Source organism: Tursiops truncatus, chromosome 2, assembly GCF_011762595.2.
Source record: "Tursiops truncatus isolate mTurTru1 chromosome 2, mTurTru1.mat.Y, whole genome shotgun sequence".
Lineage (NCBI taxonomy): Eukaryota > Metazoa > Chordata > Mammalia > Artiodactyla > Delphinidae > Tursiops > Tursiops truncatus.
This window is the reverse complement of record NC_047035.1, coordinates 107,569,856-107,597,743: the sequence shown is the minus strand read 5'-3', so window position 1 is coordinate 107,597,743 and position 27,888 is coordinate 107,569,856. Positions and strand designations below refer to the sequence as shown.

The following is a 27,888-nucleotide window of genomic DNA, read 5'->3' as shown; positions in this document are numbered from 1 at the left end:
ACTTGTCTTTTTGTTTTCTTCCTTTATAACCCTTGATCCTTCCCTACATAGGGAGCTAGCATGAGGCAACCATGCTTTCTGGGAGTTATAACTCTGGGATTAGAAAACAGACATCAGATTCCTCTCTTTTAAGCTCAGTTGCACATTCAAGACAGAAAATATTTGGAATAATATGCAGACTAAATAAAAATTATCCAAGCATAGGAGGGAAGAAAAAGTCATTTTACAGATGAGAGAAATAAAACTTAGAGAGGCCCAATATTAATCTGTTAGTAAGGAGAGGAGCCAGGATGTGAACCCAGGTCTGCCTGACTCCAGGAATCCGTGCTCTGATCCATGAGTACCTGAGCAAAATTACCACTGCCTGAAGATCGTGGAATGGTAGATGCAGAAGGACTGGGAGACAGGTTGGTCTCTGATGAGGCCCCATGTGAAAAGATGTCAGGTTCTCTAAAACATGAGGTCAGAACTGGATGAGGACCTGATTACCTCAAATAGGCACTGATTTCAAGATGCAGCCCAGGGTACCCTGGGAAGAGTTCTCACTTGTCCACCCTAGCTTTCACTCACACTTACCTGCCTGCTGTCCTTTATGTCAAAATATGATTGTTTCATGATGCTTTGCGATTTTTTTCAGTCTACAGCAGGGACGGATTTGTATCAAGCCCACCATGCTATTTATTCAGACCACGTGTGCTAGATAACTTGTCTTTTCCTGAGGAGTCACTAGAGTGTAGGGCAGCATAATATAGCTAAGTAGGCTTTGTCAAGCACACAGTTTGCTTGTGTTTGGCAAGGCCCAGGCCTGACTGATTCAGCCAGTAAAGATACAAGGAGCCAGTTTAGGGACTTCCATGGTGGTCCAGTGGTTAAGATTCCGCCCTTCCAATGCAGAGGTGAGGGTTCAATCCCTGGTTGGGGAATTAAGATCCCACATGCCACGAAAAACAAAAAACAAAAAACCAAGGAGCCAGTTTAGCCTCAGACAGTTTATTACTTACATGTATAACAAAGGGAAGAATGCATCAAGGTGCCAGTGGTCCTTGTCTCATGTATGAAAAAGGACACTACTGAAGCAAAAGAAGGGGCCAGGTGACCGCAATGTACGTTCTGGGATAACTGGCTTCTGAGGAGCCAGTTCTAGGCTGCAGCCAGTTCTAGGTTTTTATATTCTCAGCTCTATTCTGACGGGGGTGGGGTAGAAAGCCCACACCTCATCAGAACCTAGGAGGGTTCTGAGAGAACACTCCTGGCTGTCACAGGGGAGAACCCCAGGGGAGATTGCCTCAAGGTCTTCATAAGACTGTTCCTTTCCAGTTCTGGAAAGATCAGAAAGCCTTCTGCTACAACTCAGATAACCGTTGGTTCCAGCCTTTGCCTATGTGGATACATGCAAGGTGGCCAAGGTGCGTGATGGAGATGTTCCCCCCACAGATTTCTCAGGGTTAGAGGCTTTTTAACCCTGCCATAGAAAGAGAAAATAACACTGAAAACAAAGAAATCTGAATTCAAATCTAGTTCAGTCTGTCATTAGACATATGATTTCAGCACATCCTTTACCTCTCTGGAGCCTTTACCTCTCATACATATACATGTTTTGATTCTTTTTCAAATTCTTTTCCCATTTAGGTTATTACAGAATATTGAGCAGAGTTCCCTGTACTATACAGTAGGTCCTTGTCAATTATCTATTGGAGCTTGTTTTTTGAAATCCATAAAATTATATTTTTTCTTTGCTTTTGGGGAGGTCTTTTTCCTCTTATTCAAATATAAACTGCACAAAGTCAGGGATTTTGCCTACTTTATTCACTGTTGTAGCACCAGTGCTTGGAACAGTGACAGGCACGTGGCAGAGATTCAGTAAACATTTGGATGAATGAAATGAAGTGCAAGATGTTTCATTGTATTTTGTTAGCATGTGCATCTGCATTCAAAGCCTTAAAACCTACTTTCGGGTGTTATTTTTTGTTTGGGGGTTTGTTTGGTATTTTTGCACAAAAGTCATAGAGGAATCCCAGTGAAAACATGACTGTACTTTTAGAGGAACTCAACTCAAAAAACAAAGCCTGAGCAAAGACTCATTTAACCTCAGAGTGAATAATTGCATACTGAGGAGTAGAACATGGCACCCAGATTGATCTTTTATTACAATAAAGCCTAATTACACACACCTCTGATAAATGGGTCCTTGTAATAATATAAAATAGGGAAGGCCCAGCTTGTCCACTGTTTTGTTCTACACCTTCCACTTTCCCAGTCATCTCCCAAGGCTCCCCTTTTCTCTTTCTCTCAGCCAATGTATGGTGTAGAATAGGAAATACATTGCGGGTCAAGAGACCTGCCTCTGGTCCTGATAATAGCAAACCACTCACTTCCCTACCCTGGGCCCCAGTTCCTTCATCTTTAGGTGTTTGTATGACACACGTGGTTTTCCTTAAGTGCAATTAAGTGACGTTATTACATCTCTTTCACAGATAAAGAAACCATGGCTCAAAGAGACTGACCTGCTGAAGGTCATTAATTAGTACTAGAGCCAAGCTTTCTGACTCCAAGTTCAGGTTTCTTTCCACCATAACAATGAGACACCCAGAAAATCCCCAAGGTCCTGGTCCTTCCCTCTCCATGTCATCTCCATGAAGGGGCAGGGATTTTTCCCTGGCTTGCTCCGTGTTCTAATCTCAGTGTCTACAGCTCTCCCTGACACATAGGAGGCACTCAATATATATTTGTCGAAGGAAAAAAATAGATGACTACGGACATGCCACAGTTCGTCCTGTGATTTCCAGCAAGTTACTGCCCCTTTCTGGATTTCTTCTCTGTCCCCCACCCCCGCCCAGTTTCCTTCCCGCGCCTCGTTCGCTCCTCCGGCCACTAGACGGCACTGTCGTAAGGGAACCCCGCTGAGCAGAGAGCTGCGCTCTTCTTGGGCCCGTTGCGCCTTCCCCCGTTGAAGGGCAGCGCGCAAGAAACCGGAAGTGCTGGAGCCGCCGCCGCCGTCTTTAAGTGCCGCGTTCACCGCTTCGGTTACCGCCGGCGCCGTAGCCAAGGAGGCCGCTGCCCCCTGGTCGGGAGTGGAGGCCGCGCGGCATGAAGCGGCGCAGGCCCGGTCCTTAGCGCGCGTCAGGACGGTCCGGGCGGGGCCGGGGGGGGAAGGTGCAGTATCCGCCCCCTCTCCTTCCCCTTCGCCCGCGAGGCCTGCGCCTCAGCCCACTCGGGCCTCTCCGCCTCACGGAGGAACCGCCCGGCGCATTCTCCCGGTTAGCCCGCTCTGCGGTTTACCCGGCGCGCCGCCCTGCGCGGGCCACAGCCGGTGGCGGGACCCCACTTGCCGGAAGAGGAAGCCCAGGCTCTCAGATTCCGAGTCAGCCAACGTTCACTGGGCGCCCCCTGAGCGCTGGGTGCTGGCCTCTGGACTTCCACGTCCGTTATCTTAATTGAGCCTTGCTGGGGTTGGGAGCCGGGTATTGTCCGGGCTTACAGATGAGAAACGGAAGCCCACAGAGGCGAAGGGATTTGTTTAAAGTCCGACTGTGGCAGATCGGATTCGGACTGAGATTTTCTGGTTTCCCAGCTCGTGTTTTCTACTGCCCCACTTTAGGTCGATTCCCTCCTTGTTTACTGGCCTCTTCTCATTCTATTTCACCTACCTGGCACAGGATAGGTGCTTTTCTTTCCTTTTTTTTTTTTTTTTCCCCCAAACCTCTCCCCTCACACACTTTTCTTCTAAGCCTTGGCATCCCCCCAGTCCCCCTTCTTAATATTCGCTGCTACACCTCTCCTCTTCTTCCGCATTCTAGCTTTCAAGATTGTTGCCCACTTTGTGATAATGAACCTCTCAACTAGCTGACGAGTGAAATAGCTAGGTTTCAACGAGGCTTGGGGTGTTTAAGTGGACAGACTGGCGCCTGGATTAAAAATTAAGGAATGACATTTGAGTGGGTCCAAATTCAAAAGTCCTGAGGCTATTTTCTAACCTTACATGCTCTTCTCTGAATGAGGGGCTTAGTGAATGGGGAGGTGTCTTGACATCGTAGTCCGTTGTTGCTGTGTTAGCACAACTTTTTTCCCTCCATTTGCCACTGAGCCACATCTCTCTCCATCACCTATCTGGGCTCTGAGAGCCCAGAATTAAAACCGATAACAAAGTGACAGGTATAATCACAGACCCTGCTTTTCTTCTTTTACTAAGCCAGAATTTCAACAAACTTAACACTTCCGTTTCTAGAGAAGTTACCTAGTTCAGTTATTTTCAGAGTATATGTGGAAAGGAAATAAGCAAAAATGGAATGCACTGAAAATGGGTAGTACATTCTTTATCTTGTGAAAATCTTGATGTTAACTGGAAGTTAGTTCTCTCCGCAAAAATGACCCTGTAGTTCTTACTGGTTATTCTGTTGAGTCTATTCTGTCTCCAGTCAGCTGAACATGTATTCTGTAAAATAATACAAATTGGTTATTATGTAAAAGGCAGAAGAACAGGACCAGGCACATAGAAATAAATTTTATTATTAATCATCTGTCATTTTTGAAGATTTGCAGCAGCCACTGAGTAACCTCACATCTGTATGCCTTTTATACTTTTAAATGTTCTTCCATAATTTACCTTTTAATGTGTATCCGGATGTCAGGATTTACACTACCGTTTGGATATTCTTTGGAGTAAATTGGGCTATACATTTCTGAAATAAAATCAGTTTATAATTTTCATAATTAAAGTGCAGATACAAAGTAATTCAGGCATTGTATGTTATATCAAAAAGAATATGCATCAGTTTCAAGTACTATTTGAGACTTTAGGCTTAATCTTTTTGGGCACATATGATCCATTTTAATAATGATCAACAGCTTTATATCTTATTTCATTATCCTGGTGAGCAGGACTGGATGGTGAGAAAAGGAAAGACTCCTGTGAGAAGAGAGCAGGATGAGCAGAGGGATCTATGCTTGAAGTTGAGTCACTTCAAAAAGATCTCTTTGAATGTGGAAGAGATCTGAACAGATGAAAATACAATCAGGTAGGCACCAGGGAAGGGCCTTAAGTGAAGAGGTAGGTGGGGCAGTGAAATAAATGCACTGTGCTAAGAACATGTACTGACCTATTTTCTAATTTTTGCAATTAGAAAACTTGGGTCACATATTTTGAGAATGTATTTGTATGTAAGGTGTTACGGAAATCTGGAAATTAAATCAGTTAGTTACACGATTGTGTAAATTACTAAAATTATGTAATATCAGGTCTAGCCTAGGAAATGCAGGATATACATTGACCATAAAATACAGAATAGTGTCATTTGAACTGTAAGGTGTGTGTGTGTGTGTGTGTGTGTGTGTGTGTGTGTGTGTGTGTGTGTGTGTGTGTGTGTGTGTAGAGAGAGTCAGAAACAGTGAGTCCAGGGACCTAGTACAGTTTAGGAATACCAGATGGTTTTGCTTAAGTGCAAGGTAATGGCAACTTTTATGTAAGAGACTTGTCAAAATAATGACTCAAGAAGCTGGGCAGTAAGCTTGGGAAGTCTGTCTGAGCTTCCCTGTTCCATCCCCAAGCTCTATTGTTTCAAGTAGTGGTTTGGAGATGAAGTTTCAAGTTTAACGCAAGGGGAGTTGAGAAGAATGAGCCCAGTTTGTATATCTCCTTGTCTCACCTGTCCCTTACTCTGTTAGGAATCAAACTAGATCCATTGACACATTTGATAGAAAACAGACCCCCACCAGCTTTTAGATGGGCAAACAACCATTACTGTCATGTACTGCTACTTAATATCAATATGCTGAATACCATGTGAGCTAAATGACTTTTCCTCTGTTGAGCTGTTTGAATTTTAATCATTGGAGGTAAATGCCCAGTTGTAATAATATTACAAGTTGTATACTATAGAACTCTCCAGTAGATTTTCTGGCTGCTTTTGCTACTGTTATATTGAAAACGGTAGTGTATTTCACTGTAGCCTGAAAAAAAACACAATATCGTGGCCGTGGCCTCACAGTTCTGTTCCTTTCGAATGCCGTACAGCACACCTGATGGACTAATTCACAACCCATACCTGCTAATGACTTTTTCTCTGTGGTTGGTAGTTTTTACCACGAACTCCTGTTAACCTGTGAAATTAAGGTTTAAAAAAGACATCATGTTAAATATACAGCCATGTATTGATTTTTGTTGTAGAAGTAGTTAATAATTACGTGAATTGGTTACACAAATGCAATCTAGTTTATCTCCTAAGTCCACATGTTTCGGACATTTATTAGTTCAAAAAGAGCAGGTTGCCCCAGAATTTTTGTTTATGTTGCTCCTTTTTGGTAGCGTTATGAATAATGCATGTCAGAATATCATACAGTGGCTTATAATAACACTTCTTGTTATTTTCTCTGATACTTTGCACCTGTTACATTTAAATATTGAAATAGATAAAGGAAAAAATTATCCTCTTCTGGATTTGTAAAATGAAAGAAACATCATTAGTAGATAAAATCTTAATACTGTTTTTGGGTTGAAGTGGTAAATTGGGTTTGAACTTTTATCAAAATATTGATATTACAAACATTAAATGTTTTGTGCATAAACTACAGCTAAAGCCACTTTTTTCTCATTTAATCATAGAAGTTTTATAATCTGTAGTAATAGTCACATAAATTCCTTATAGTATAGAGTTACATAGGGGATCATCAGATAGTGATGTCTAGGCAAGAGCAAAAGACAAAGAAAAAATGTACCAGCCAGTTAGGTCTTTTGTTGTTTGGAGTCTCATTTAAAAGGAAACAGTATTTATATTATCTTGGGTAAGCTCCCTAGAAAGGTTATTAGAAGTGCATTGTTTGCCACAATTTTATAACTGTTCTAATTGGTCGTGATTATTTCTGTTCTCTGAAGAAGTCCACATTTATCAAATGAGTTACTTTTTTTAAGTGCAAAAACACTTAACTCCCTTGGCACATTTAGCTTCACTATTGACATGCTCTTTGAAGGAACATAGCAGCCAACTGGCATATGGCCCGTTTCCTTCCAATGTGGGAAAGAAAAAGGAATTTTGGCAAGAGATACTTAAGGAGAGCCTTTTATAAAAGTTCCCCAAGAGATTTATAGTCAACTGTGAAATAGACATGACCTCAATTTTTTTTAATCTCATTTTTAAAGAAAAGGGGGAGCTATTGCTTTTCTTACGAAGTTTAATTGCAACTGTACTGAAAAGCATTTTTCCCCCTTTTTGGGGGTGTTGGGGGGCCCTATCAGACTGTCATTCTGATTAATATAAGAGAAGGCAGACCTGTGAACTTCATGTGCCTTATTTTTCTAGGAAAATGCAACATGGCAGCAGCGATGGAAACAGAACAGCTTGGTGTTGAGATCTTTGAAACTGCAGAGTGTGAGGAGAATATTGAATCACAGGATCGGCCTAAATTGGAGCCGTTTTATGTTGAACGATACTCCTGGAGTCAGCTTAAAAAGCTGCTTGCTGATACCAGAAAATATCATGGCTACATGATGGCTAAGGCACCACATGATTTTATGTTTGTGAAGAGGAATGATCCAGATGGGCCTCATTCGGACAGGATCTATTACCTTGGTGAGTATGAAGTCATAGTTTCTGAAAGGAAATGCTTTCTTAATTCAAACAGGCTAGATGCAATTGGTACTCAAATTTTGGTGAATAAATAAGTGAATGAATCAGTGATGGTTCCACCAAAGGAAAAAAAAAATAATTAAAAGAACTTCAGTTTTGGTGCTGTTTTCATTTTGTTTTGTCCCATTAACTTGATTTTTATTTGCACATAACAGATCATGAATTGATCATGATCTTACTTTCAAAGTAAAGATGCTAGATATTACTTCTTCCTAAAGCTAGTTCAAAATGCCTTTCCTTAGGAATGGTCAGATTAGGAACACAAATAATAAAAACAGTAGTTCCCACTCTCAACAGCTACTGCTTTCGTTTTTTTAAACCAAGGCTGGTTTTGGTCTCTTCTTCCTGAGCCCATTCACTCCAGGTTTAAGGTCTGTCTTCATTAAATGCACAATACCACTGATGGACATTTTTGTTTTTTTGTTTATGCACCTTAAATGCTTTACTAAGATGTTGTAGTAAAAGGAATAGGTAGTAAATTCTGAGCAACTATCATGCTTAGGCACAGCTTAGTATTGACTAACCTAGCACATATATAGACACAGGGCAGTGGATAAAGAGCTAGTCTTGGAATCAGAAGCCTAAGCTCTGGTATCCGCTCTTTGCTGACTCGTTTACCCTGTGGGTCTCAATTTCCTCATCTATCAAATGAGGGTTAATGTCTATCTCATGGAATTGTCTTAAGTATTAAACATTTTACATGAAAACATTTCCAACTTAAACCAATATTAAGAAACACAATACTGTTCTTGTACAGCCAAACCAAGTTTTATTGTACTATGGCTAGTTTGAGGAAGGAAACTAAAAAGGGAAAGAAAAAAAATTTGTAGACCCCATTCCCATCCCCCAAGCAGCTGTCTTCATTACAGTATTATTATTATTTTTTTACAGTATTATTTTTTAGGATTGGAAATAATAGTTGTAAATTATAGTATGCTGCCTAGCATTCACCAGCTGGTAATTATTATTTGTATTAGCTTAAGTCCCAAAGGCCTATTCATTAATTGTCGCTCATTGAACACATTTATTGAGAGATGATGCTAAAATATTTAGGTAAGTCATCTAAGTAGGAAATATATATATATATCTTTCTCAAGAAACTTAACGCTATGGTTTTTTTCGGAGGCAGAAAGTCAGACTTTCCTCAGATTGGAGAAGCAATATAAGAAAAGCCCATCCATACTTGCTAAATCAGGCAGCTTGGTTGGAAGAGAGTTTGGGCACAATTAGGGGAGGAACCCTTATATTTAGTATAATAGTTAAAAATTATAGCCATACCATCCATAATTCTTAACTATAAACAAATGTCTCACAAAAATGTTTATGAATTAACCATTAAAACTGCTTAAAGAAAGGGATTTCACTCCCAGTACAATAGTTGAAATGGAATCACAAGCCCATAAATTTTGGAGTTTCCTTCCTGTAGTCACGCTATTTTATTTTCCTAACCCAGAGCCTGAAGGCAATGAATGGTTGTTAGAATAAGGAAGAAAGGATGTGAGAGATGGGAACACTGGAGGAACTGAGGCCTGAGTTGAGTCCCACAGCTAGGGGTTGGGTGGGAAAGGAAGGGCTGAATAGCCAGAGATGTGTTTGAGGGCCGACCTGCTAATGTGCCTTTGTTTATTAAGTTTTTAAAAATAGGTTTTCTCCCCTCCTCCAAAGCTGTTTGACAATTTTTTTTTTTAAAGAGATATTCTCTGCATGAGTCCACATTAGTAATTGTAGATTCATTTTTTTTTAAGCAACTCCAGAGTATTCCATTATATAATTGTGCCATCTTTTACTTAACCAGGCCTCTAATAATGGGCATTTAGGTTTTTCTATTTTGGTATTAACAAAAAATGAGGGAGCAGATATCACTGTATTAGATCATTTTTGTACATATGTGAATTTACTTAATAGGACTAATTCCAAAGAGTGGAATTATTGGGACAAAAGGTGTACAGATTCTGAATTTGTATTGATATTGCCAAATTGCCCCTCCATTGAGGTTATAGAGTTTACATCCCTGCCAGCATTGTCTCAGAGTATTTCTCTACACCTGTACCAATAGTGAGTAATAAAACTTCTTTTTATCTTTCCCAGTCTGATTGGTGAACAGCAGTTCCTCACTGTAATTTTTTTAAATTATTATTGTTTTTAATTGACATATAACATTATATTAGTTTCATGTGTACAACATAATGATCCGATATTTATATACATAGTGAAATGATCACTACAGTAAGTCTAGTTAACATCTGTCACCATACATAGTTATAGTTAATAAAAAATTTTCTTGTGATGAGAACGTTTAAGATTTATTCTCTTAGCAACTTTCAAATATGCAATATAGTATTGCTGTACATTATATCCCCATATTTCATTGTAGTTTTAATTTTCTTATGAGTGAGGTTGAGCATCCTTTCCCATATTTACAAGGCGTTTGTATTTCTTTTTCTGTGACTGATCTGTTTGTAATCATTGTCTATTTTTTATTGGGTTGTGGGTGCTTTTCTTATTGACATAAAGCACTTTTTTGTACAAGAAGGGAATTAACCCATTGTAGTATTTTTCCCTGAGATTTAATGTCTTTTGCCTTTAGTGCCTTTTGCCCTTCTGTAGAAATCTGTGATTTTTTTTTTTTGGTAGTTAAATTTTTACTTTTTATGTAGTTTTGCATCACATCTAGAAAGGCTTTCTCAGCTCCAAATTATATTTTTTGAAATCTTTATTTACTTTGGACTTCGTTTTGTTCCATTGATCTGTCTGTCAAATCAAGTGCCAATGTTATGCTGCTGTTACTATTATTATTTTTATCATAACTTTAGATGTTTTACTATTTTATAGTACTAGTCACCCTTCATCACTCTTTTTCATACTTTTCTTGATTATTTTTGTTTGCTTGTTTTTCTGTGAGAACTTAAAATTAGATTAGAGCTCCTTTCTCCCAATCCTATTTATACTGTTTTAGGATTACATTATATTTATAGATGAAGTTAGGAAAATTGACAATCTTTATAAAATATTGAGCTTTTCAAGAAAGTTGTATGCCATTTCATTTGCTCAAGTCTTTTATATCCATCTGCATATTAATATTTTTCCATGTAAATCTGTTGTTTCAGAAATTTTAATATACTTCGGACACCAATAAATAGCAGTGTGTCAACAGGAAAGAAACAATGGGAAAAGGTCATTTTGTGTTTAACCAGAACTGGTGTGTGTGTGTGTACATAGAATGCGTTGGAAATTTTTATTGGTCAAGGTTGAAGCCAAGGAAGGCATTATGGAACAAGGAGCAGTTTTAAGAGGAGCATTTGAAGTGATTGTGGATGGCTCTCATTTGAGGGTAGATGAGAACCAGCTTTTTCATATTTGCAGGTTGAAAGCTCTTAGAAGGAAAAGGCTTAAGGAGGATATGATCATATTTTGTAAGATTATGAATGGTATGGATAAGTGACTACAGTCTTAAGAATTATGTAACAAAGTAACTCTGGAATGTACAAAATAGATCTAAGGCAAAACTAAGTGCTGAAGTAAATATCAGCTGATACCTGACTTTTTACTCCAAAAGGCAACAAACTAAGAAAGGTTTAAGAAAAGTTTAGGATAATAAAAGGATAAAGGAATCTGTGGGTATTTGAAGAGTCATCCCCCACCTTTGCAAGGGTTAGCATGGAAGTTACCATGCCCTTCCACAGACTGCTTTCTCTGCCATTATCAGAAACACAAGGCTGAGGATTTGTTCCACTAGAGAGAGTTTTTGTTCTTCCTGTGTGATTTATTTTCTCTTTCCTTCACTCTCCCCTAGCTTTTTTGGAAGTGATACCTTTCTAGCACCTTTTAGAGTAGAAGGACTTTGTTTTACTTTGAGCTTTCTTTGGTTCACCTCTTCATAACCATGTTGTATTTCTATTACTTCTCTTTGGTATGTAGTTTATTCTACACTGCTGTGATCTTCCCATTCAGTTATTGTATGATTTCACAGAATAGACCTATCTTCTACTTAGTGTAGACCTCTTTCTTTCACAATTCTCGAATAAAGGATAAAGAGACTTTTAACAAATCAGATATCAGATTCTGTGTTGTTTTAATATGAATGTACTTTCATTTGAAACTTATTAGTGATTATAGTGGTAGAACATTTATAGTGAAGAAAAACTCAAATTGTTAGACCTATGTATATTTCTAAGTAAATACTTTAAATGATTCATAAAAAGAAGAAGCTTGATAGTCTGAAGTTGTCACAAAGTACCCCCATTTGGAATCTAATGAGTCTATTGCCAACTTGTAAGACACTAACAATTAAAAAAAAAAAAAAACTAAAAGTGACACTTATCCTTACATCATCTTATACACTTTTATGTTTATTTTGAGAGGGACTAAAATTTGAATATCAAAAGGAAACCTGAGGATTTTTCTGGGAGCCTGAAGAAAATTACTGTGGCATATGGCATGTGCATCTCCTACTTGTTAACATTCATTATAGGTCCCATAGAGTACAAAATTTTGCAGTATATAGGAGGCATTATATACTTACTGCTATAATTGTGGTAGATTGCTATTTTTTAAAATAACAAAAAATGATTGTTTCCTTTTATAGCTATGTCTGGTGAGAACAGAGAAAATACACTGTTTTATTCTGAAATTCCCAAAACCATCAACAGAGCAGCAGTCTTAATGCTCTCTTGGAAGCCTCTTTTGGATCTTTTTCAGGTAGGGTTAAACATTGTTATTCCTATGATTTTGTGTATGTTTTTAGATATTACATTTGTTTAGGGACAGAAATTCAATTGGGGTTTTATATTTGAAGTAGATATGAATCAAAAGGAATTAAAACATTTTTATGTTTTTGCATGTATGACCATGAAATTTCATTAAATTCTCAATATCTGAAACTAGGGATAGTAGATATTACAATTCAGATTTTTTTTTTTTTTTTTTGGCCGCCCAGTACGGCGCAGCATGTGGGATCTTAGTTCCCCGACCAGGAATCAACCTGTGTCCCCTGCAGTGGAAGGGTGGAGTCTTAACCAATGGTCCCTGGACCGCCAGGGAAGTCCCCAGATTGTTTTTTGGCTACCTTTCTCCCTGTTTAACTATCTTTCTCGTCTACAAACTTGCTAGTTATGTAATTCTCACATTTTGGTGGAAGAGTTATTCACATAAAAGAAGTAATGTATATTTCCAGAAAGCTTTTTATTCAAATCTTTAAATTGAATTTTTAGTTCTAATATTTAGTAACAGTACTAATGTAAGGGTTAAATAAAGGTACTAAGTTCAGTTTTTTTTTTTCTAAATAGCATAATTCAATTTATGTAAAATCAAAGGTTAGGTTTTTTTTTTTTCTTCATTATTTTGTCTTTAGACAATATGTAAATGGTTCAGAACATCCCAAAAACAAGATGATAGTTTGGGTGTGATTGTTTGCCTTTTTAGTTCTCATTTATTATTTTTACATTGAGTATTGAATAGAATATTTGGACTAGGAACTAAAATGTGATATTTCTCTTAGGAAGTAAAAAAAAACAAAACAAAACCTTCCATGACAATCATTTTGACTGCAACTATTTATCAGGGATGTTGTTTCTTACATTGGTTTGTGACTTTCCTTTAAAACAAAAAAATTCCTTATTCTAAGAACAGTGTGTAGAACTGAAATAATGGTAGTTTTCTCATGGAAAAGGTTGCAAATTAGTGAGTCAGAGTTGTTTTTTTTTTTAAGCTTTATTATGGAAAATTTCAAACCATACAAAAGTAGAATCCTGTGCAAACTAGTTTTAACAATTTTCAAATCTTTGCCATCAGTGTTTCACTGTAGCCTTACCAGTCTTCCCTCACAATCCCTATCCCCACTTCTCAGATTATTATTATTTTTTTTTAGAGAGTTGGCATTCTTATTTATTTATTTATTTGGTTGCACCAGGTCTTAGTTGCAGCTCGCCAGCTCCTTAGTTGCAGCACATGGACTCCTTAGTTGCAGCAGGTGGGCTCCTTAGTTGTGGCTCCAGGACTCCTCAGTTGCGGCTTGCCGGCTCCTTAGTTGTGGCATGCGAACTCTTAGTTGCAGCATGCATGTGAGATCTAGTTCCCTGACCAGGGATTGAACCTGGGCCCCCTGCATTAGGAGTGCAGAGTCTTATCCACTGCACCACCGGGGAAGTCCCACATCTCGGATTATTTTTAAAGAGTTCCCAAATAGGTCATTTCACTCCTAAATAAGTCAGTATGTATCTCTAAAGAATATAGATTCTTTTTAGATATCATCACATCTTAAAAAATCATTGATCATTTCTTCATATAAAATATTCAAATTTCCCTGATTTTTAAATTTCTCTTTTTTTACACTTGATTTGTTAAATCAGAATCTAAGTAAGGTTCATATATTACAATTGATTGATAGGTTTCTTAAGTTTCTCTTACTTTTAATATATTGCTTTCCTTTCCATCCATTTTTTCCCCACTGCAGTTTATCTATTGAAGAAAGAGGGTCTGTTTTGCTGATTGTATTCCTGTGGTGTTATTTGATATGTTCTTCAGTCTCCTGTATTCTCTGTAAATATAAATAGGTAGTCAGATCTCATACCCAGGTTTCCTCTTTTTTTCTCCTCCAATAATACTTTACAGATCAAAAGAATTGAAAGCAGGGCCTTGAACAAATAATTCTATACCCATATCCATAGCAGCACTATTCACAATAGGCAAAAGGCGGAAGTAACCCAAGTGTCCATGGACAGATGAATAAACAAAATGTGTCATATGTTGGGTTGGCCAAAAAGTTCATTCAGGTTTTTCCAGAACATCTTTTTTTTAATATATTTATTTATTTATTATTAATTTATTTTTGGCTGTGTTGGGTCTTCGTTGCTGCACGCAGGCTTTCTCTAGTTGCAGTGAGTGGGGGCTACTCTTTGTTGCAGTGCGTGGGCTTCTCATTGCGGTGGCTTCTCTTGTTGCAGAGCATGGGCTCTAGGCGTGTGGGCTTCAGGAGTTGTGGCATGTGGGCTCAGTAGTTGTGGCTTGTGGGCTGTAGAGCGCAGGCTTGGTAGTTGTGGCTCATGGGCTTAGTTGCTCCGCGGCATGTGGGATCTTCCCGGACCAGGGCTCAAACCCATGTCCCCTGCAGTGGCAGGCGGATGCTTAACCACTGTGCCACCAGGGAATTCCCTCCAAAACATCTTATGGAAAAATCTGAACTAACTTTTTGGCCAACCCAATACATGTGATGGAATATTCCTTCTTAAAAAAGAAGGAAATTGTGACACGTGCTGCAACATTGATGAACTATGAAGATATCATGATAAGTAAAATAAGCCAGTCACAAAAGACAAATACTGTCTGATTCCACTTACATGGGGTGCCTAAAGTAGTCAAATAGACTCCTAGAATGGTAGTTGACAGAGGCTAGGAGAAGGAAAAATGAGGAGTTGCTGTTTAATTAGTTTAATGGGTATAGGGTTTCAGTTTTGCAAAATGGGAGAGTTCTGGAGATGGGTTGCACAGCCATGTGAGTATAGTTAACAGTAGTGAATGGTACACTTAAAAATTGTTAAGATAGTAAGTTTTATGTTATATATTTTACCACAATTAACAAAATAATATTTCATAGACGTTGTATGCCTCCATCAAAAGTCGTATAGAGCCTTATTTATCTTCTTGCAATGATAGCACCCTTTGATCATTACCTAGATCCATTATAGAACAGTGAAATTTTATCATTCCTTCTTCATTTATTAACTGAAAAACTTCTATAAAGAGAAAACTGCTATTCAACAACTATTCAGTTATTCTGAGTTCTAGTTCACTATAGAAAGGCAGGATGTTTCTTGTCCTTTATTTCCCATTTTTCAAATAATCTATGTTCTACAGTCTTATATATGTGATCAGTTAGGGGTTTTGGAGGAGTTTTTGTATCTTTATAAACTTACAGTGTAAGCCTGTTTGGTATCTTTTGATCCATTGACAGTTATTATTCTTATTGTACAAATGTCTTATTTTTGGCTGTTGGAATCCCTTTCAACTTGACATGTCAAATCCTTTTGACGTGACCCTGGTAATAGATGATAGCGCTGTTGCTTTCTGCTGTGAAGATGTGTTATGATCACCTTTCACATTGCTTATCCCATGCTTAGAATCAGCCATTTCTCTCTAGTTCCTTTAGGGGAAAGTGGTGTTAAGAGACCATGATCTGGGTACTAGAGATGCTTATTATTATTGGGTTGTTAATCGTTTCTAGGTCTTTTTATTGGGCAAACTAGGGAATACATACATTGTGTGTGTGGGTGTGGGTGTGTGTGTGTGTTTGAAATGTACAGATCACCATGAAGTCATATCAATTCAGATAAGATATAAGGTCAGACTGATATATCCAGTTAAGATATTGCACTACAGGATTTTTCTTTAACCTCATTTAACCTCTTTAACCTCATTTAACCTCATTTTAACCTCTTTAACCTCTTTAACCTCATTTATCCTACATACGAATTTTCTTTCTCTGGTGCCAAAGGTTCTGTTTTAAACAACAGTATGATTACTCATTTGCTTTACTCCATACTACACACAAAACAGTTTTAAAATAACAAATGAATCAGTGCTGATTACTTAACAGTAACTTGGAATTTGTCTTCTCTGTGTGGTCATGCTATCAGTTCTATACAATTAGATTCATTTGCTTCATTTTGTTTTCAAGTGTTAGGAATTCCTTTGTTTTTAATTTAATTTTTGTAGAAAATAGTTATATGGTTCCAAAGTCAGATCTACAAAACCAGAAGTATTCAGAGAAGCTCCTCATCTCCTCTACCCTATTTCTCCCCTTCTCCTTCTAGATAATCTAAATGGCTTATCCTTCTTTTTTTAAAAATATAAGTGACTACATAGATATTCCTATCCCCCATTAGATAAATAGTAACATACAGTATACATTTTCTCCACCTTGCAATTTTCAAATAACAATGTATCCTTCAAATCACTCCGTAAGAATATATAGTGAGTCCTCCATATCCACAGGTTCAGCATCCTTGGATGCAGAACTAAGCTGCATCCTTGGATGCAGCTGTACTAAGCCATTTTATAGTCTGAGGGACTTGAGCATCCACAGATTTTGGTATCCATGGGGGTGGGGGGTGTCCTAGAACCAATCCCTCACAGATTCTGAGGGACAACTGTATACATAATCTTTATTTCTTTTTACATCTGTGTTGTGTTGTACAGACAAATCATGTTCAACCAGTTCCCTCTTGATAGACATTTTAGTTATTTTCAATCTTTGTATTACAGATAGTAGTGCAGTAAAATGGCTTGGGCTTTTTACATTTTTGCCAGTGTAACTTTAAGCTAGATTCTTAGAACTGAAGTCACTGGACCAAAATGTATATGGTTTTGTAATTTTGCTAGATATTATCAAATTTTCTTCCATAGGAGCTGTGCCATTTTGAATTTCCATCAGTAAGGTATAAGTGTGCCTGTTTTCCCAGAGACTCTCCAACACAGTATGTGGTCAGACATTTGGATTTTTTTGCCAATCTGATAGATAGAAATGGTATACCAGTGTAGTTTAATTTGCTTTTCTTTTATAGGCAAAGTTAATCATCTTTTATCTCTAACCCATTTTTCTGTGGAGTGATTGGTCTTTTTCTTCATTTTTAGGAGCCTTTTATATACTGGAGATATTAATAACCCTTTGTCTGTGATATAGTTTCAGATATTTTCCTGAAGTTGTAATTTCTATTTTTACTTTATGGTGTGTGCGTGTGTGTGTGCGCACGCCATGTGGAAGATTTTTGTGTAATAAAATTTATCCATCTTTTTGGTATTGTTTCAAGAATTTGTGTCTTCTGTCATAGGACAGTTTTTCTACACCCAAGTTATAAAAGAATTTATCCATGTTTTCATCCAGTGCTTTATATGGTTTCTTACATGGTTTCATTTTTTAAAGCTTTATTGAGGTATAATTGGCATATAAAAAGCTGCAGATATTAAAGTGTACAATTTGATAGATTTGGATGTACATATGATGTACCTGTGAAACCCTTACCTCAGTCATTACCCTCAAAAGTTTCCTTGTACTGGCTTGTATTCTCCCCTACCCACCCATTCAGGGATACAGGCAACCAATGTACCAGTCTTGCACAGTCCTTCATAAGATTTATCCCTAAGTATTTCATATTTCTTTATTCTATTGTAAATGGCTTTGTTTTCTAATTTCAGTTTCTGGTTGATCATTGCTAGTATTTTTTTTTAACTTTCTAAGTGCTTTCTCACTTTTGTTTTTTTTAATTGTAGTTGATTTACAATGTTGTGTTAGTTTCTGGTGTACAGCAGTGATATATATATGTGTGTGTGTGTATATATATATATATATATATTCTTTTTAGATTCTTTTCCTTTAGAGTTTATTACAAGATACTGAATATAGTTCCCTGTGCTGTACAGCAGGACCTTGTTGTTTATCTATTTTATATATAGTAGCTTGTATCTGCTAATCCCAAACTCCTAATTTATCCCTCCCCCACCTTTCCCCTTTGGTAACCATAAGTTTATTTTCTACGTCTGTGAGTCTGTTTCTGTTTTGTAAATAAGCTCATTTGTATCATTTTTTTTTATATTCCATGTATAAGTGATATCATTTATTTGTCTTTCTCTGTACTTCACTAGTGTGATCATCTCTCAGTCCATTCATGTTGCTGCAAGTGGCATTATTTCATTCTTTTTTTTAAGGCTGAGTGGTATTCCATTCTGTGATGTATGTATATCACATCTTCTTTATCCATTCATCTGTTAATGGACATTGAGGTTGCTTCTATGTCTTGGCTATTGTAAATAGTGCTGCTGTGAACAGGGTTTTTCTTTTTTAATTTGTTAATACGGTAAAACAAAACATCACTTGATTGTTGAGTGTTAAACCAATCTTGCATTCCTGGGATAAAGCCCACTTGGTTCTAACTTATTATCCTTTTAAATATTGTTGGATTCAATTTGCTAATATTTTGTTTAGATTTTTTTATATCTATGTTCATGAGGAGTATTGGTCTGTAGTGTTCTTTTCTTGAAATTTGTCTGATTTTGGTAATAGTGTTATGCTAGCCACAGAATAAGTTGGGAGTTATTTCCTCCTTTTTAATTTTCTAGAAATTGTTTGGTAGAATTCACCAGTGATGCCATCTGGACCTGTAATTTTCTTTGTGGAAAGGTTTTTAACTACAAATTCAATTTCTTCCTTAGATGTAGTGCTATTCATATTATGTATTTCTTTTTGAGAAAACTTTGGTTGTTTGTGTCTATTAAGAAATGTTTCCATTTCATGTAAGTAATCAAATTTATTGGCATAAGTTTCATAATATTCCCTAATCTTTTCAATGTCTGTAAGAATTTTTGGTGTTGTCCCTCTCTTATTCCTGATATTTTGTGTAATTTGTGTCTTCTCCACTCCCAGCCTTTTTTTTTCCTGATCAGTCTGGCTAAGGGTTTATCAGTTTGGTTTCATTTATTTTTCTCTGTCGTTTTGTTTTTTTCTCTTTCATCATTTTATGCTCTAAACTTTATTAATTCTTTTCTTATGCTTACTTTGGATTTTGTTTGTTTTCCTTTTTCTAGTTTCATAAGGTGGTAGCTGAGGTCACTAGTCTGAGACCTTTCTTCTTTTCTTATATAGGCACTTAATGTTATAAATTTCCCTTTAAGTACCACATTAGCTGTAGCACATACGTTTTGATATGTTGTGTTTCCATTTTCATTTAGTTCAAAATACTTCCTATTTCCCTTTAACCCATAAGTTATTTAGAAGTGTACTATATAGTTTCCAAATATTAGCATATTTTTCAGAAATTTGATTTCTAATTTAATTCCACTGTGATCCAAGAACATACTTTGTATGACTTAAATCTTTTCAATTTTTTAAAGTCTTGTTTTATGGCCCTGAATGTAGTCCATCCTTGTATGTATTCTGTGTTCACTTGAAAAGCATATATGTTCTGTTTTTGTTGGGTCTATAAATGACCATTAGATCAAATTGGTTTATTGTATTGTTAAAGTCTTCTATGTCTTTACTGATTTTCTATTTGTTCTATCAGTTATTGAGAGAGAATGTTGAAATCTCCAACCATAATTGTAGATTTGACTGTTTCTCATTGCAGTTCTATTAGTTTTTCCTTTAGTATATATTTTGAAGCTATGTTATTAGGGGTATAAGTGGATAGGATTGTTATATCCTATTCGTAAATCTACTGCTTTCTTAGTTTGAAATGACCTTCTTTATTTCAAGTAATATTCTTTACTCTGAAGTTTACTTTGATGTTAATATAGTCCCTCTAGCTTCCTTTTGATTACTGTTAGCATAGAATAAGCTTTTCCATTAAAAAAATTTTTTTACTGGCTTTGTTGAGATATAATTCAAATACCATACAATTCACTCAAAGTATACAATTCAATAGTTTTTAAGTGTATTCAAAGGGTTGTGTCACCATCATCACCATCTAATTTTAGAACTTTCTGTCATCTGCAAAAGAAACCCATTAGCAGTCATTCCCCATCCTTTCACCCTCTGTACCCCCAGGCCAAGGCAACCACTAATCTACTTTGAGTCTCTATAGATTTGCCTATTCTGAACATTTCATACAAATGGAATTGTATAATATGTGGGCCTTAATGACTGGTTTCTTTCTCTTAGCACAGTATTTTCTGGATTCATTCACACTATAGCAGGTAATAATGCTTCATTTATTTTTATGACTGAATAATATTCCATTGTATGGCTAGACTACATCTTATTTATCCATCAGTTTATGGATAAAGTTGGGTTGTTTCAGCTTTGGAGCTTATATGAATAATGCTGCTTTTAACATTCAAATGCAAGATTTTGTATAGATTTGTTTTCAGTTCTCTTGGGTATATATCTAGGAGTGGAATTACTGGGTTATGTGGTAACTCTGTGTTTACATTTTTAAGGAACTACTAAATTGCTTTCCATAGCAGCTGCATCATTTTACATTCCCACCAGCTATGTATAAGGGTTCTAATTTCCTACATTCTCACCAACACTTGTTGTTGTCCGTCATTTTGATTATAGCCATCCTAACGGATGTGAAGTGATATCTCATTGTTATTTAATTTGCATTTCCCTAATGACCAGTAATGCTGACCATTTTTTCATGTGTTTATGGGCCATTTGTATACCTTCTTTAAAGAAATGTCTGGGGAGGGCTTCCCTGGTGGCGTAGTGGTTAAGAATCCGCCTGCCAGTGCAGGGGACACGGGTTCAAGCCCTGGTCCGGGAAGATCCCACATGCCGTGGAGCAGCTAAGCCCGTGCGCCACAACTACTGAGCCTGCGCTGTAGAACCCGCAAGCCACAACTACTGAGCCCACGTGCCACAACTACTGAAGCCCGCACACTTAGAGCCCATGTTCCACAACAAGAGAAGCCACAACAATGAGAAGCCCAAGCACTGCAACGAAGGGTAGCCCCAGCTTGCTGCAACTAGAAGGAAGCCCACATGCAGCAACAAAGACCCAAAGCAGCCAAAAATAAATATAATTAATTAATTAATTTTTTAAAAAAGAAAAGAAATGTCTGGGGAATTCCCTGGTTATCCAGTGGTTAGGACAATGCACTTCCACTGCAGGGGGCCCGGGTTCGATCCCTGCTCGGGGAACTAAGGTCCGGCAAGCTGCATGACGAGGCCTAAAAAAGGTCTGTGCAAGTCCTTTGCCATTTCAAATTGGGTCTTTTTAATGTTGAATTGTAAGAGTTCTTTATGTATTCTAGATACTGGACTTTCTTTTCTCCCATTCTGTGGGTTGTCTTTTTATCTTTTTCTTTAATTGCGGTAATCATTAATTTATTAGTAGAAATCAGTCATAATTACCTTTGGCAAGTATTTAGTACTATAATCATTAATTTAAATCTATACATTTAAACACATTTTGATCTCTCCTTTATCGAGATAAGACATTTTTGTTACTTGCCCTTTTTTCTATTCTTCATTTACCTTACTCTGAAGTTCTTATACCTTCATTTTAAAAAATTGTGGACATAATACACATAATATAAAATGTATCATCTTAACCATTTTTGAGTGTACATTAGTACATCAGTGGCATTAAGTACATTCACATTGTTGCAAGCATCACCACCATCCATCCACAGAGCTCTTTTTGTCTTGCAAAACTGGAATACTGTACTCATTAAACAATAACTTCCCATTACCTCTCTGCCAAGCCCCTGGCAACCACCATTCTACTTTCTGTTCCTATGAGTATGACTACTCCAGGTGCCTCATAGAAGTAGAATCATACAGTATTTGTCCTTTTGTGACTGGCTTATTTCACTTAGCATAATGTCCTTAAGGTTTATCCGTGTTGTAGCATATGTCAGAATGCTAAATATTATTCTATTGTATGTATATACCTCATCTTGTTTGTGTATTCATCCATTAATAGACACTTGAATTGCTTCTACCTTTTGGCTATTATAAATAATGCTCCTATGAAGATGGGTATACAAATATCTTTTCATGTCCCTGCTTTCGATTCTTTTAGGTATATACTCGGAGGTGGAATTGCTGGATCATATGATAGTTCCATTTTTATATTTTTGAGGAACTGCCATACTGTTTTCCATGCACCATTTTACATTCACACTAGCAGTGCACAGGAGTTCCAGTTTCTCCACATCCTTGCCAGCACTTACTATTTTCTGGCTTTTTAATAGGAGCCATCCTAATGAGTATGAGGTAGTGTCTCATTGTGGTTCGATTTGCTTTTCCCTAATGATTAGTGATATTGAACATCTTTTCATGTACTTATTGGCCATTTGTATATCTTCTTTGGAGAAATGTCTAATCAAGTCTTTTGCCCACTTTGTTAACCAGGTTGTTAGCAGTTTTTGTTGTTTACTTTCTTGATAATGTCCTGTTGTTTGAATAGGGACCACCAAAAGGATATGTCCAAGTCCTAAAAGTGTCTGTGAATGTGATCTTGTTTAGAAATAGGGTCTTTGCAGATGTAATTAAGTATCTAAAGATGAAATAATTCTGGATTTAGGGTGGGCCCTAAATGCAATCATTGATTGCAAACTACTAAGTAGAGTTTCCTGTGCTATACAGTAGGTCCTTATTAGTTAACTGTTTTATATATAGTAGTGTGTATATTTCAATCCCAATCTCCCAGTTTATCCCTCCCCACCCCCCTTACCCCCTGGTCACCATAAGTTTGTTTTCTATGTCTGTAACTCTGTTTCTGTTTTGTAGATAAGTTCATTGGTACCCCCTTTTTTTTTAGATTCCACATATAAGCGATACCATATGATATTTGCCTTTGACTTACTTAACTCAGTATAACAATCTCTAGGTCCATCCATGTTGCTGCAAATGGCATTATTTTGTTCTTTTTTATGGCTGAGTAATATTCCATTGTATATATGTACCACATCTTCTTTATCCATTCCTCTGTTGATGGACATTTAAGTTGCTTCCATGTCCTGGCTATTGTAAATAGTGCTGCAGTGAGCACTGGGGTGCATGTATCTTTTTGAATTATGGTTTTTTCCGGATATATAAACTTGGCTACTTTTATTTTTTTTATTTTTTAAATATTTATTTTTTTTTTTTTACTTTGGCTGCACTGGGTCTTTGTTGCGACGTACGGATGCGGGCTTAGTTGCCCCACGGCATGTGTGGATCTTAGCTCCCTGACCAGGGATCTAACCTGCGTCCCCTGCATTGGAAGGTGGATTCTTAACCCCTGGACCACCAGGGAAGTCCCTGAACTTGGCTACTTTCAAAGTATTAGTCCTTTGGGAGTTGCCTGGCAGTCTGGTGGTTGGGACTCTGCGCTTCCACTGTGGGGGGCCGGTGTTTGATCCCTGGTCAGGGAACTAAGATCCCGCAAGCCATGGCACGGCCAAATAAAATAAAATAACATAACATAACATAAAATAGTGTTAGTCCTTGGTAGCAGAAACCATGTCTGTTTCCCTTATTTACCATTCCTTTATTTATCCCCTTATTTATCATAAAGAACTCTTAGTGAGGGAAGATGTGGATGTAAATTTTTAAAACTAGCACTTATTAGATTTTTATATATATATATATTTAAATTTTATATATGTGTCAAATAATATTTTTAGTTTGGGAAGGTCCTTCTTCATCATCAATCATTGATTACAAATATTCTTTGAGGGAGATTTTAACAGATGCTTTAGGTAGGAAAGCAAAAATCAGATTCTGCTCCAAGTTGTTTTTTTTTAATCTATTTCTAGTCAGAAATACTGAAAAAAAGTGAAAAACAAAACCATAGCCAAATGAGTAAAAGAGATAGTAACTCATATAAATTTCAAAGAAGAGATCACTACACCATAGTGCATCAGGAAACTTTCCTGGCCAATGTTGAATTAGGGCTAAGGTTTTGGGATATCAGTAAAACTTGGATGGATAGAAAGAAAAATGGCCTCGGGTCGGGGCGGGGGGTGATGGAACAAAGGCCAGGAGCAGAACACCGCATATTGGGTTTTACCTCAGTGGTGTGACAAGCCTGACCTAAGGTTTTATTAAAGCAGAATTAGTGGATTAGTGGAAAGGTACTAATGACAGCTGATATTTGAGAACTTTACTCTGTGCCAATCATTGTGCTAAACATTTTACATATTTTTATCTAAGTTAAATTTCACAAAGCTGAAGTAGATGATTTATTACTACTTCGAAAGTGAAGAAAATTACTTTTGAAGAAATTAAACTACTTGCCCAAAGTCAGACTTCTAATGAGAGTCAAAGCCTAGATTCAAACTGCTTGACTTCAGAGTCTGCTCTTAAGTGCATGCAGAACTGCTATATTACATTTAAGTTGTAGAAGATCTTGAATGCCAAGCCAAGGTGATGAGACTTAATTCTTGCTCTCTAATGTATACAGTAATCGTCTAGGGACCCTTTACCAAGAAATTTTTCAGCAGACTTCCTGAAATTAATCTGTTTAAAGTTGCTGGCAAATTTTGGGATCACTCAAAATGTAAACCCAGTAATATTGGAGATGCTAGAATTTCAGTGCTAAAAGCAAAAAGCCACCTTTCAGAAGACTGGAATGTGAGACTTTCTTTCTGTATTAGGCAACACTGGACTATGGAATGTATTCTCGAGAAGAAGAACTATTGAGAGAAAGAAAACGAATCGGAACAGTTGGAATTGCTTCTTATGATTATCACCAAGGAAGTGGAACATTTCTATTTCAAGCTGGTAGTGGAATTTATCACGTAAAAGATGGAGGGCCACAAGGATTTACTGTAAGTTGATGTTACTACTTGATAAATCTGTTTTTGGGTCCTGAGGTTATTTGTGTCCAAATCAGAAAGGTAATTAAACAAACTAAAAAATTCTTTTCACTAATTGTGTACTACTAATTTAGTAGTAAAGAAAACAAGAAATATGGGTATTAATTTCCAATTTTAAGAATTAATAATTTTTTCAGTGACATTAGTATACAATTTTTAAAATGCTAAAAACACTTGCTGTGTAGGAAGAATTAGTAAAGGGCATCAGTGCCATTTTTTGAGTAAGTGCTGAGGTGGATTTTCGAAGATAATGATATCACAGGGCAATCCCTCTGTGGTTCCCCTAAAAGCTTGATTCATCTCAGTAAATGGTTTTAAATGTTTGATTTTATTCTAGGCAATTTTAATGTGATATCAGAACTATTCTTCTGATAGAATTGTGATGATTCTAGCTTTCATTACATTTTTATGAGCAAATTATTTTATACTGGTAAAATTAATTAGCAATATTTAATAAGTGAAATAGTCAAATAAGTGTTTAATAAAAGCATGTAACAAACGATAATTACTCTATTTAAACAGATTTGGACAACAGAATTTATGAAGTGCTCTTATTTTGTCTTTATTTCTGCTCCTGTTTTGCTTATTAATTCATAGAAAAAAATGAGTCCTCTCTTATAAGTTAAGGCATATGAAAGTACATTTTTCTGGAGAGCAGTTATTATAGTTGATATTGTACTTGGGATTATTATTCGTTTTATAGGAAGGGCGCTGGTAAACAAATATGTATCAGCCTGATACTTGCCTTTAAATGTTGTTTACTTTTCTAGCAACAACCCTTACGGCCCAATCTAGTGGAGACTAGTTGTCCCAACATTCGGATGGATCCAAAATTATGCCCAGCGGATCCAGACTGGATTGCTTTTATACATAGCAATGATATATGGATATCCAACATTGTAACGAGAGAAGAAAGGAGGCTTACGTATGTGCACAACGGTAATTCAAGTTCTTCAAATCTACTTTCCTGAAAAGTATTTTTAAAATTTAATTTGCTTTTGCTTACATTTTCCAATTGAAACTTGCTGGGTGATCTTTATATTTTAAACTTAAATCTTTAAAATGAAAAAAGACAAAAGTACAGTGGATAACTGGTATGTACCACCTATATAATGCTCCCTTGTTTTAAGGGTCATTTTCAGACAGCACAACAGTAGCACCTCTGATCTGGTTGTTCTTTTAGCCTAATAAGACCAGCAGAATTTTCCCCAAAACTGTTCTTTTTTTTTTTTTTTTAATTTGTATTTTTGGTTGTGTAGAGTCTTAGTTGTGGCACACAGGATCTTCGTTGCAGCATGGGGATCTTTTGTTGCGGTGCTCGGGCTCTTTGTTGCGGTGCACAGGCTTCTCTCTAGTTGTGGCGTGCGGGTTCCCTCTCTAGTTGTGGTGAGCAGGCTCCAAAGCGCGTGGGGTCTGTAGTTTGCGGCTCACGGGCTCAGTTGCCCTGTGGCATGTGGGATCTTAGTTCCCCGACCACAGATCGAACCTGCGTCTCCTGCACTGAAAGGCAGATTCTTTACCACTGGACCACCAGGGAAGTCCCAAAACTGTTCTGATTAAAATAAAATTTAATTTTAAAAATTAATCTTGTTTTTAGGGAAACAAACAGAAAAATCTAGTACACACTATAAGAACTGCTTAAAGATTTGTCTCCCCTTTTTGCAGAGCCTGCTTAGTTATTTTGTCCTAATAGGAAAAATAAAACTTTCTGTATTGTGGAAATACTTAATTTTTATTCAAGTGACTATAATAATGCTAAGCAGTACTGAAAGCACAGAAAAGATGTGTATGTTTTTCTCCAAAGCTTTTATACAAATGAAAGATGGGAAATAGTGTACTGCTTTTTTTTTTTTGAACATGTGAAATAGACCATTTTTTTTAAATTTCTAATTAATTTTTGGAGGGCTGCATTGGATCTTTGTTCCTGCGCGCGGGCTTTCTCTAGTTTTAGCGAGCAGGGTCTACTCTTCGCTGCGGTAACTTGCAGAGCACGGGCTCTAGGCGTGCAGGTTTCAGTAGTCTTGGCTCATGGGCTCTAGAGCGCAGGCTCAGTAGTAGTGGCGCACGGGCTTAGTTGCTCCGCAGCATGTGGGATCTTCCTGGACCAGGGATCGAACCCGTGTCCCCTGCATTGGCAGGCGGATTCTTAACCACTGCGCCACCAGGGAAGCCCTAGATAGAAAGGTAGGTAGAGGGTAAGCAACATCACTCTTACCCCTCTTATTCACAGTAGGTTTCCACGTGAAAGTCCCCTTTGGGGTGGGTGTAGTCGGTTGGCATGTGCATTTGTTTATTCTCTGCCTCCTATAATAGAGGAATTTAAAGGTAACTTAATACCAACCTCTACTCTCAAAGGACATATCTCATTGGGAGAACAAGATGATACCATTTATTCATCTAATTAATCTTAGTAATTGAGGTCTGTAGTAAGTGATAGGGAGATATAAATGAGCGATACATAGTCTCACATCTAAAGGAGAACAAAATACAAAGCAGTATGGAAGGTATAACTTTGGAGTAGTTGAAAGATCCAAGGAAACTGAGTGCTGGTTTTGGCTATATCATTAATTCCAAAATTCAGGAACTCTGAAAACTGAGGTTAGTTTTCATTAGGTTGGTGCTAAAACTCATTTGGTGGCAAAACCTGACCTGAACTGACCTGAGGATATTTGTAATCTTAATCCTACTTAGTGTGCCTATTCCTAAATTTGCTGCAGGAATATTAGTATATTTGATTACAGGGTATTTGATTACCCTGCTGGAGAGTGACATAATTATGCGTAGATGTATGAATATGAAAAAATCCCCCTAATTCTGAGTTTGAAACACTTCTGGACTCAAAATTTTTGGATTAGGGGTCATTGGTTCATAGTGCACATTTGTTTCAGAGAACATACAGAAAATACAGATAAGAGAACATAATACAGTGAAACCTGCCTATAAAATTAAAATCACTGCAAGATATTACTAC

At 37.1% G+C, this 27,888-nt stretch overlaps 1 protein-coding gene and 1 non-coding gene across 10 annotated transcripts in view; one reads left to right on the top strand and one right to left on the bottom strand.

The window, feature by feature from the left end:
- The first annotated feature begins 2,973 nt into the window (after positions 1-2,973).
- The window catches only part of DPP8 (dipeptidyl peptidase 8), a 55,135-nt gene continuing 30,220 nt past the window's right edge, over positions 2,974-27,888 (top strand). For 2 of the 9 annotated variants that reach the window (XM_019948457.3, XM_019948478.3), the window contains exons 1-5: positions 2,974-5,015; positions 7,293-7,562; positions 12,205-12,317; positions 24,696-24,869; positions 25,688-25,856. In XM_019948457.3, the coding sequence (XP_019804016.1) occupies positions 4,979-5,015; positions 7,293-7,562; positions 12,205-12,317; positions 24,696-24,869; positions 25,688-25,856 (763 nt within the window). In that variant the 5' untranslated portion in view covers positions 2,974-4,978. Of the gene's footprint in view, positions 5,016-7,292; positions 7,563-12,204; positions 12,318-20,265; positions 20,301-24,695; positions 24,870-25,687; positions 25,857-27,888 lie in introns of those variants that run through there. The other 7 variants (XM_019948425.3, XM_019948442.3, XM_019948435.3 and 4 more) reach the window with 7 other exon arrangements.
- TRNAR-CCU (transfer RNA arginine (anticodon CCU)) lies at positions 13,690-13,762 on the bottom strand. Its single transcript has one exon. It is a non-coding gene; the product is annotated as a tRNA-Arg (tRNA).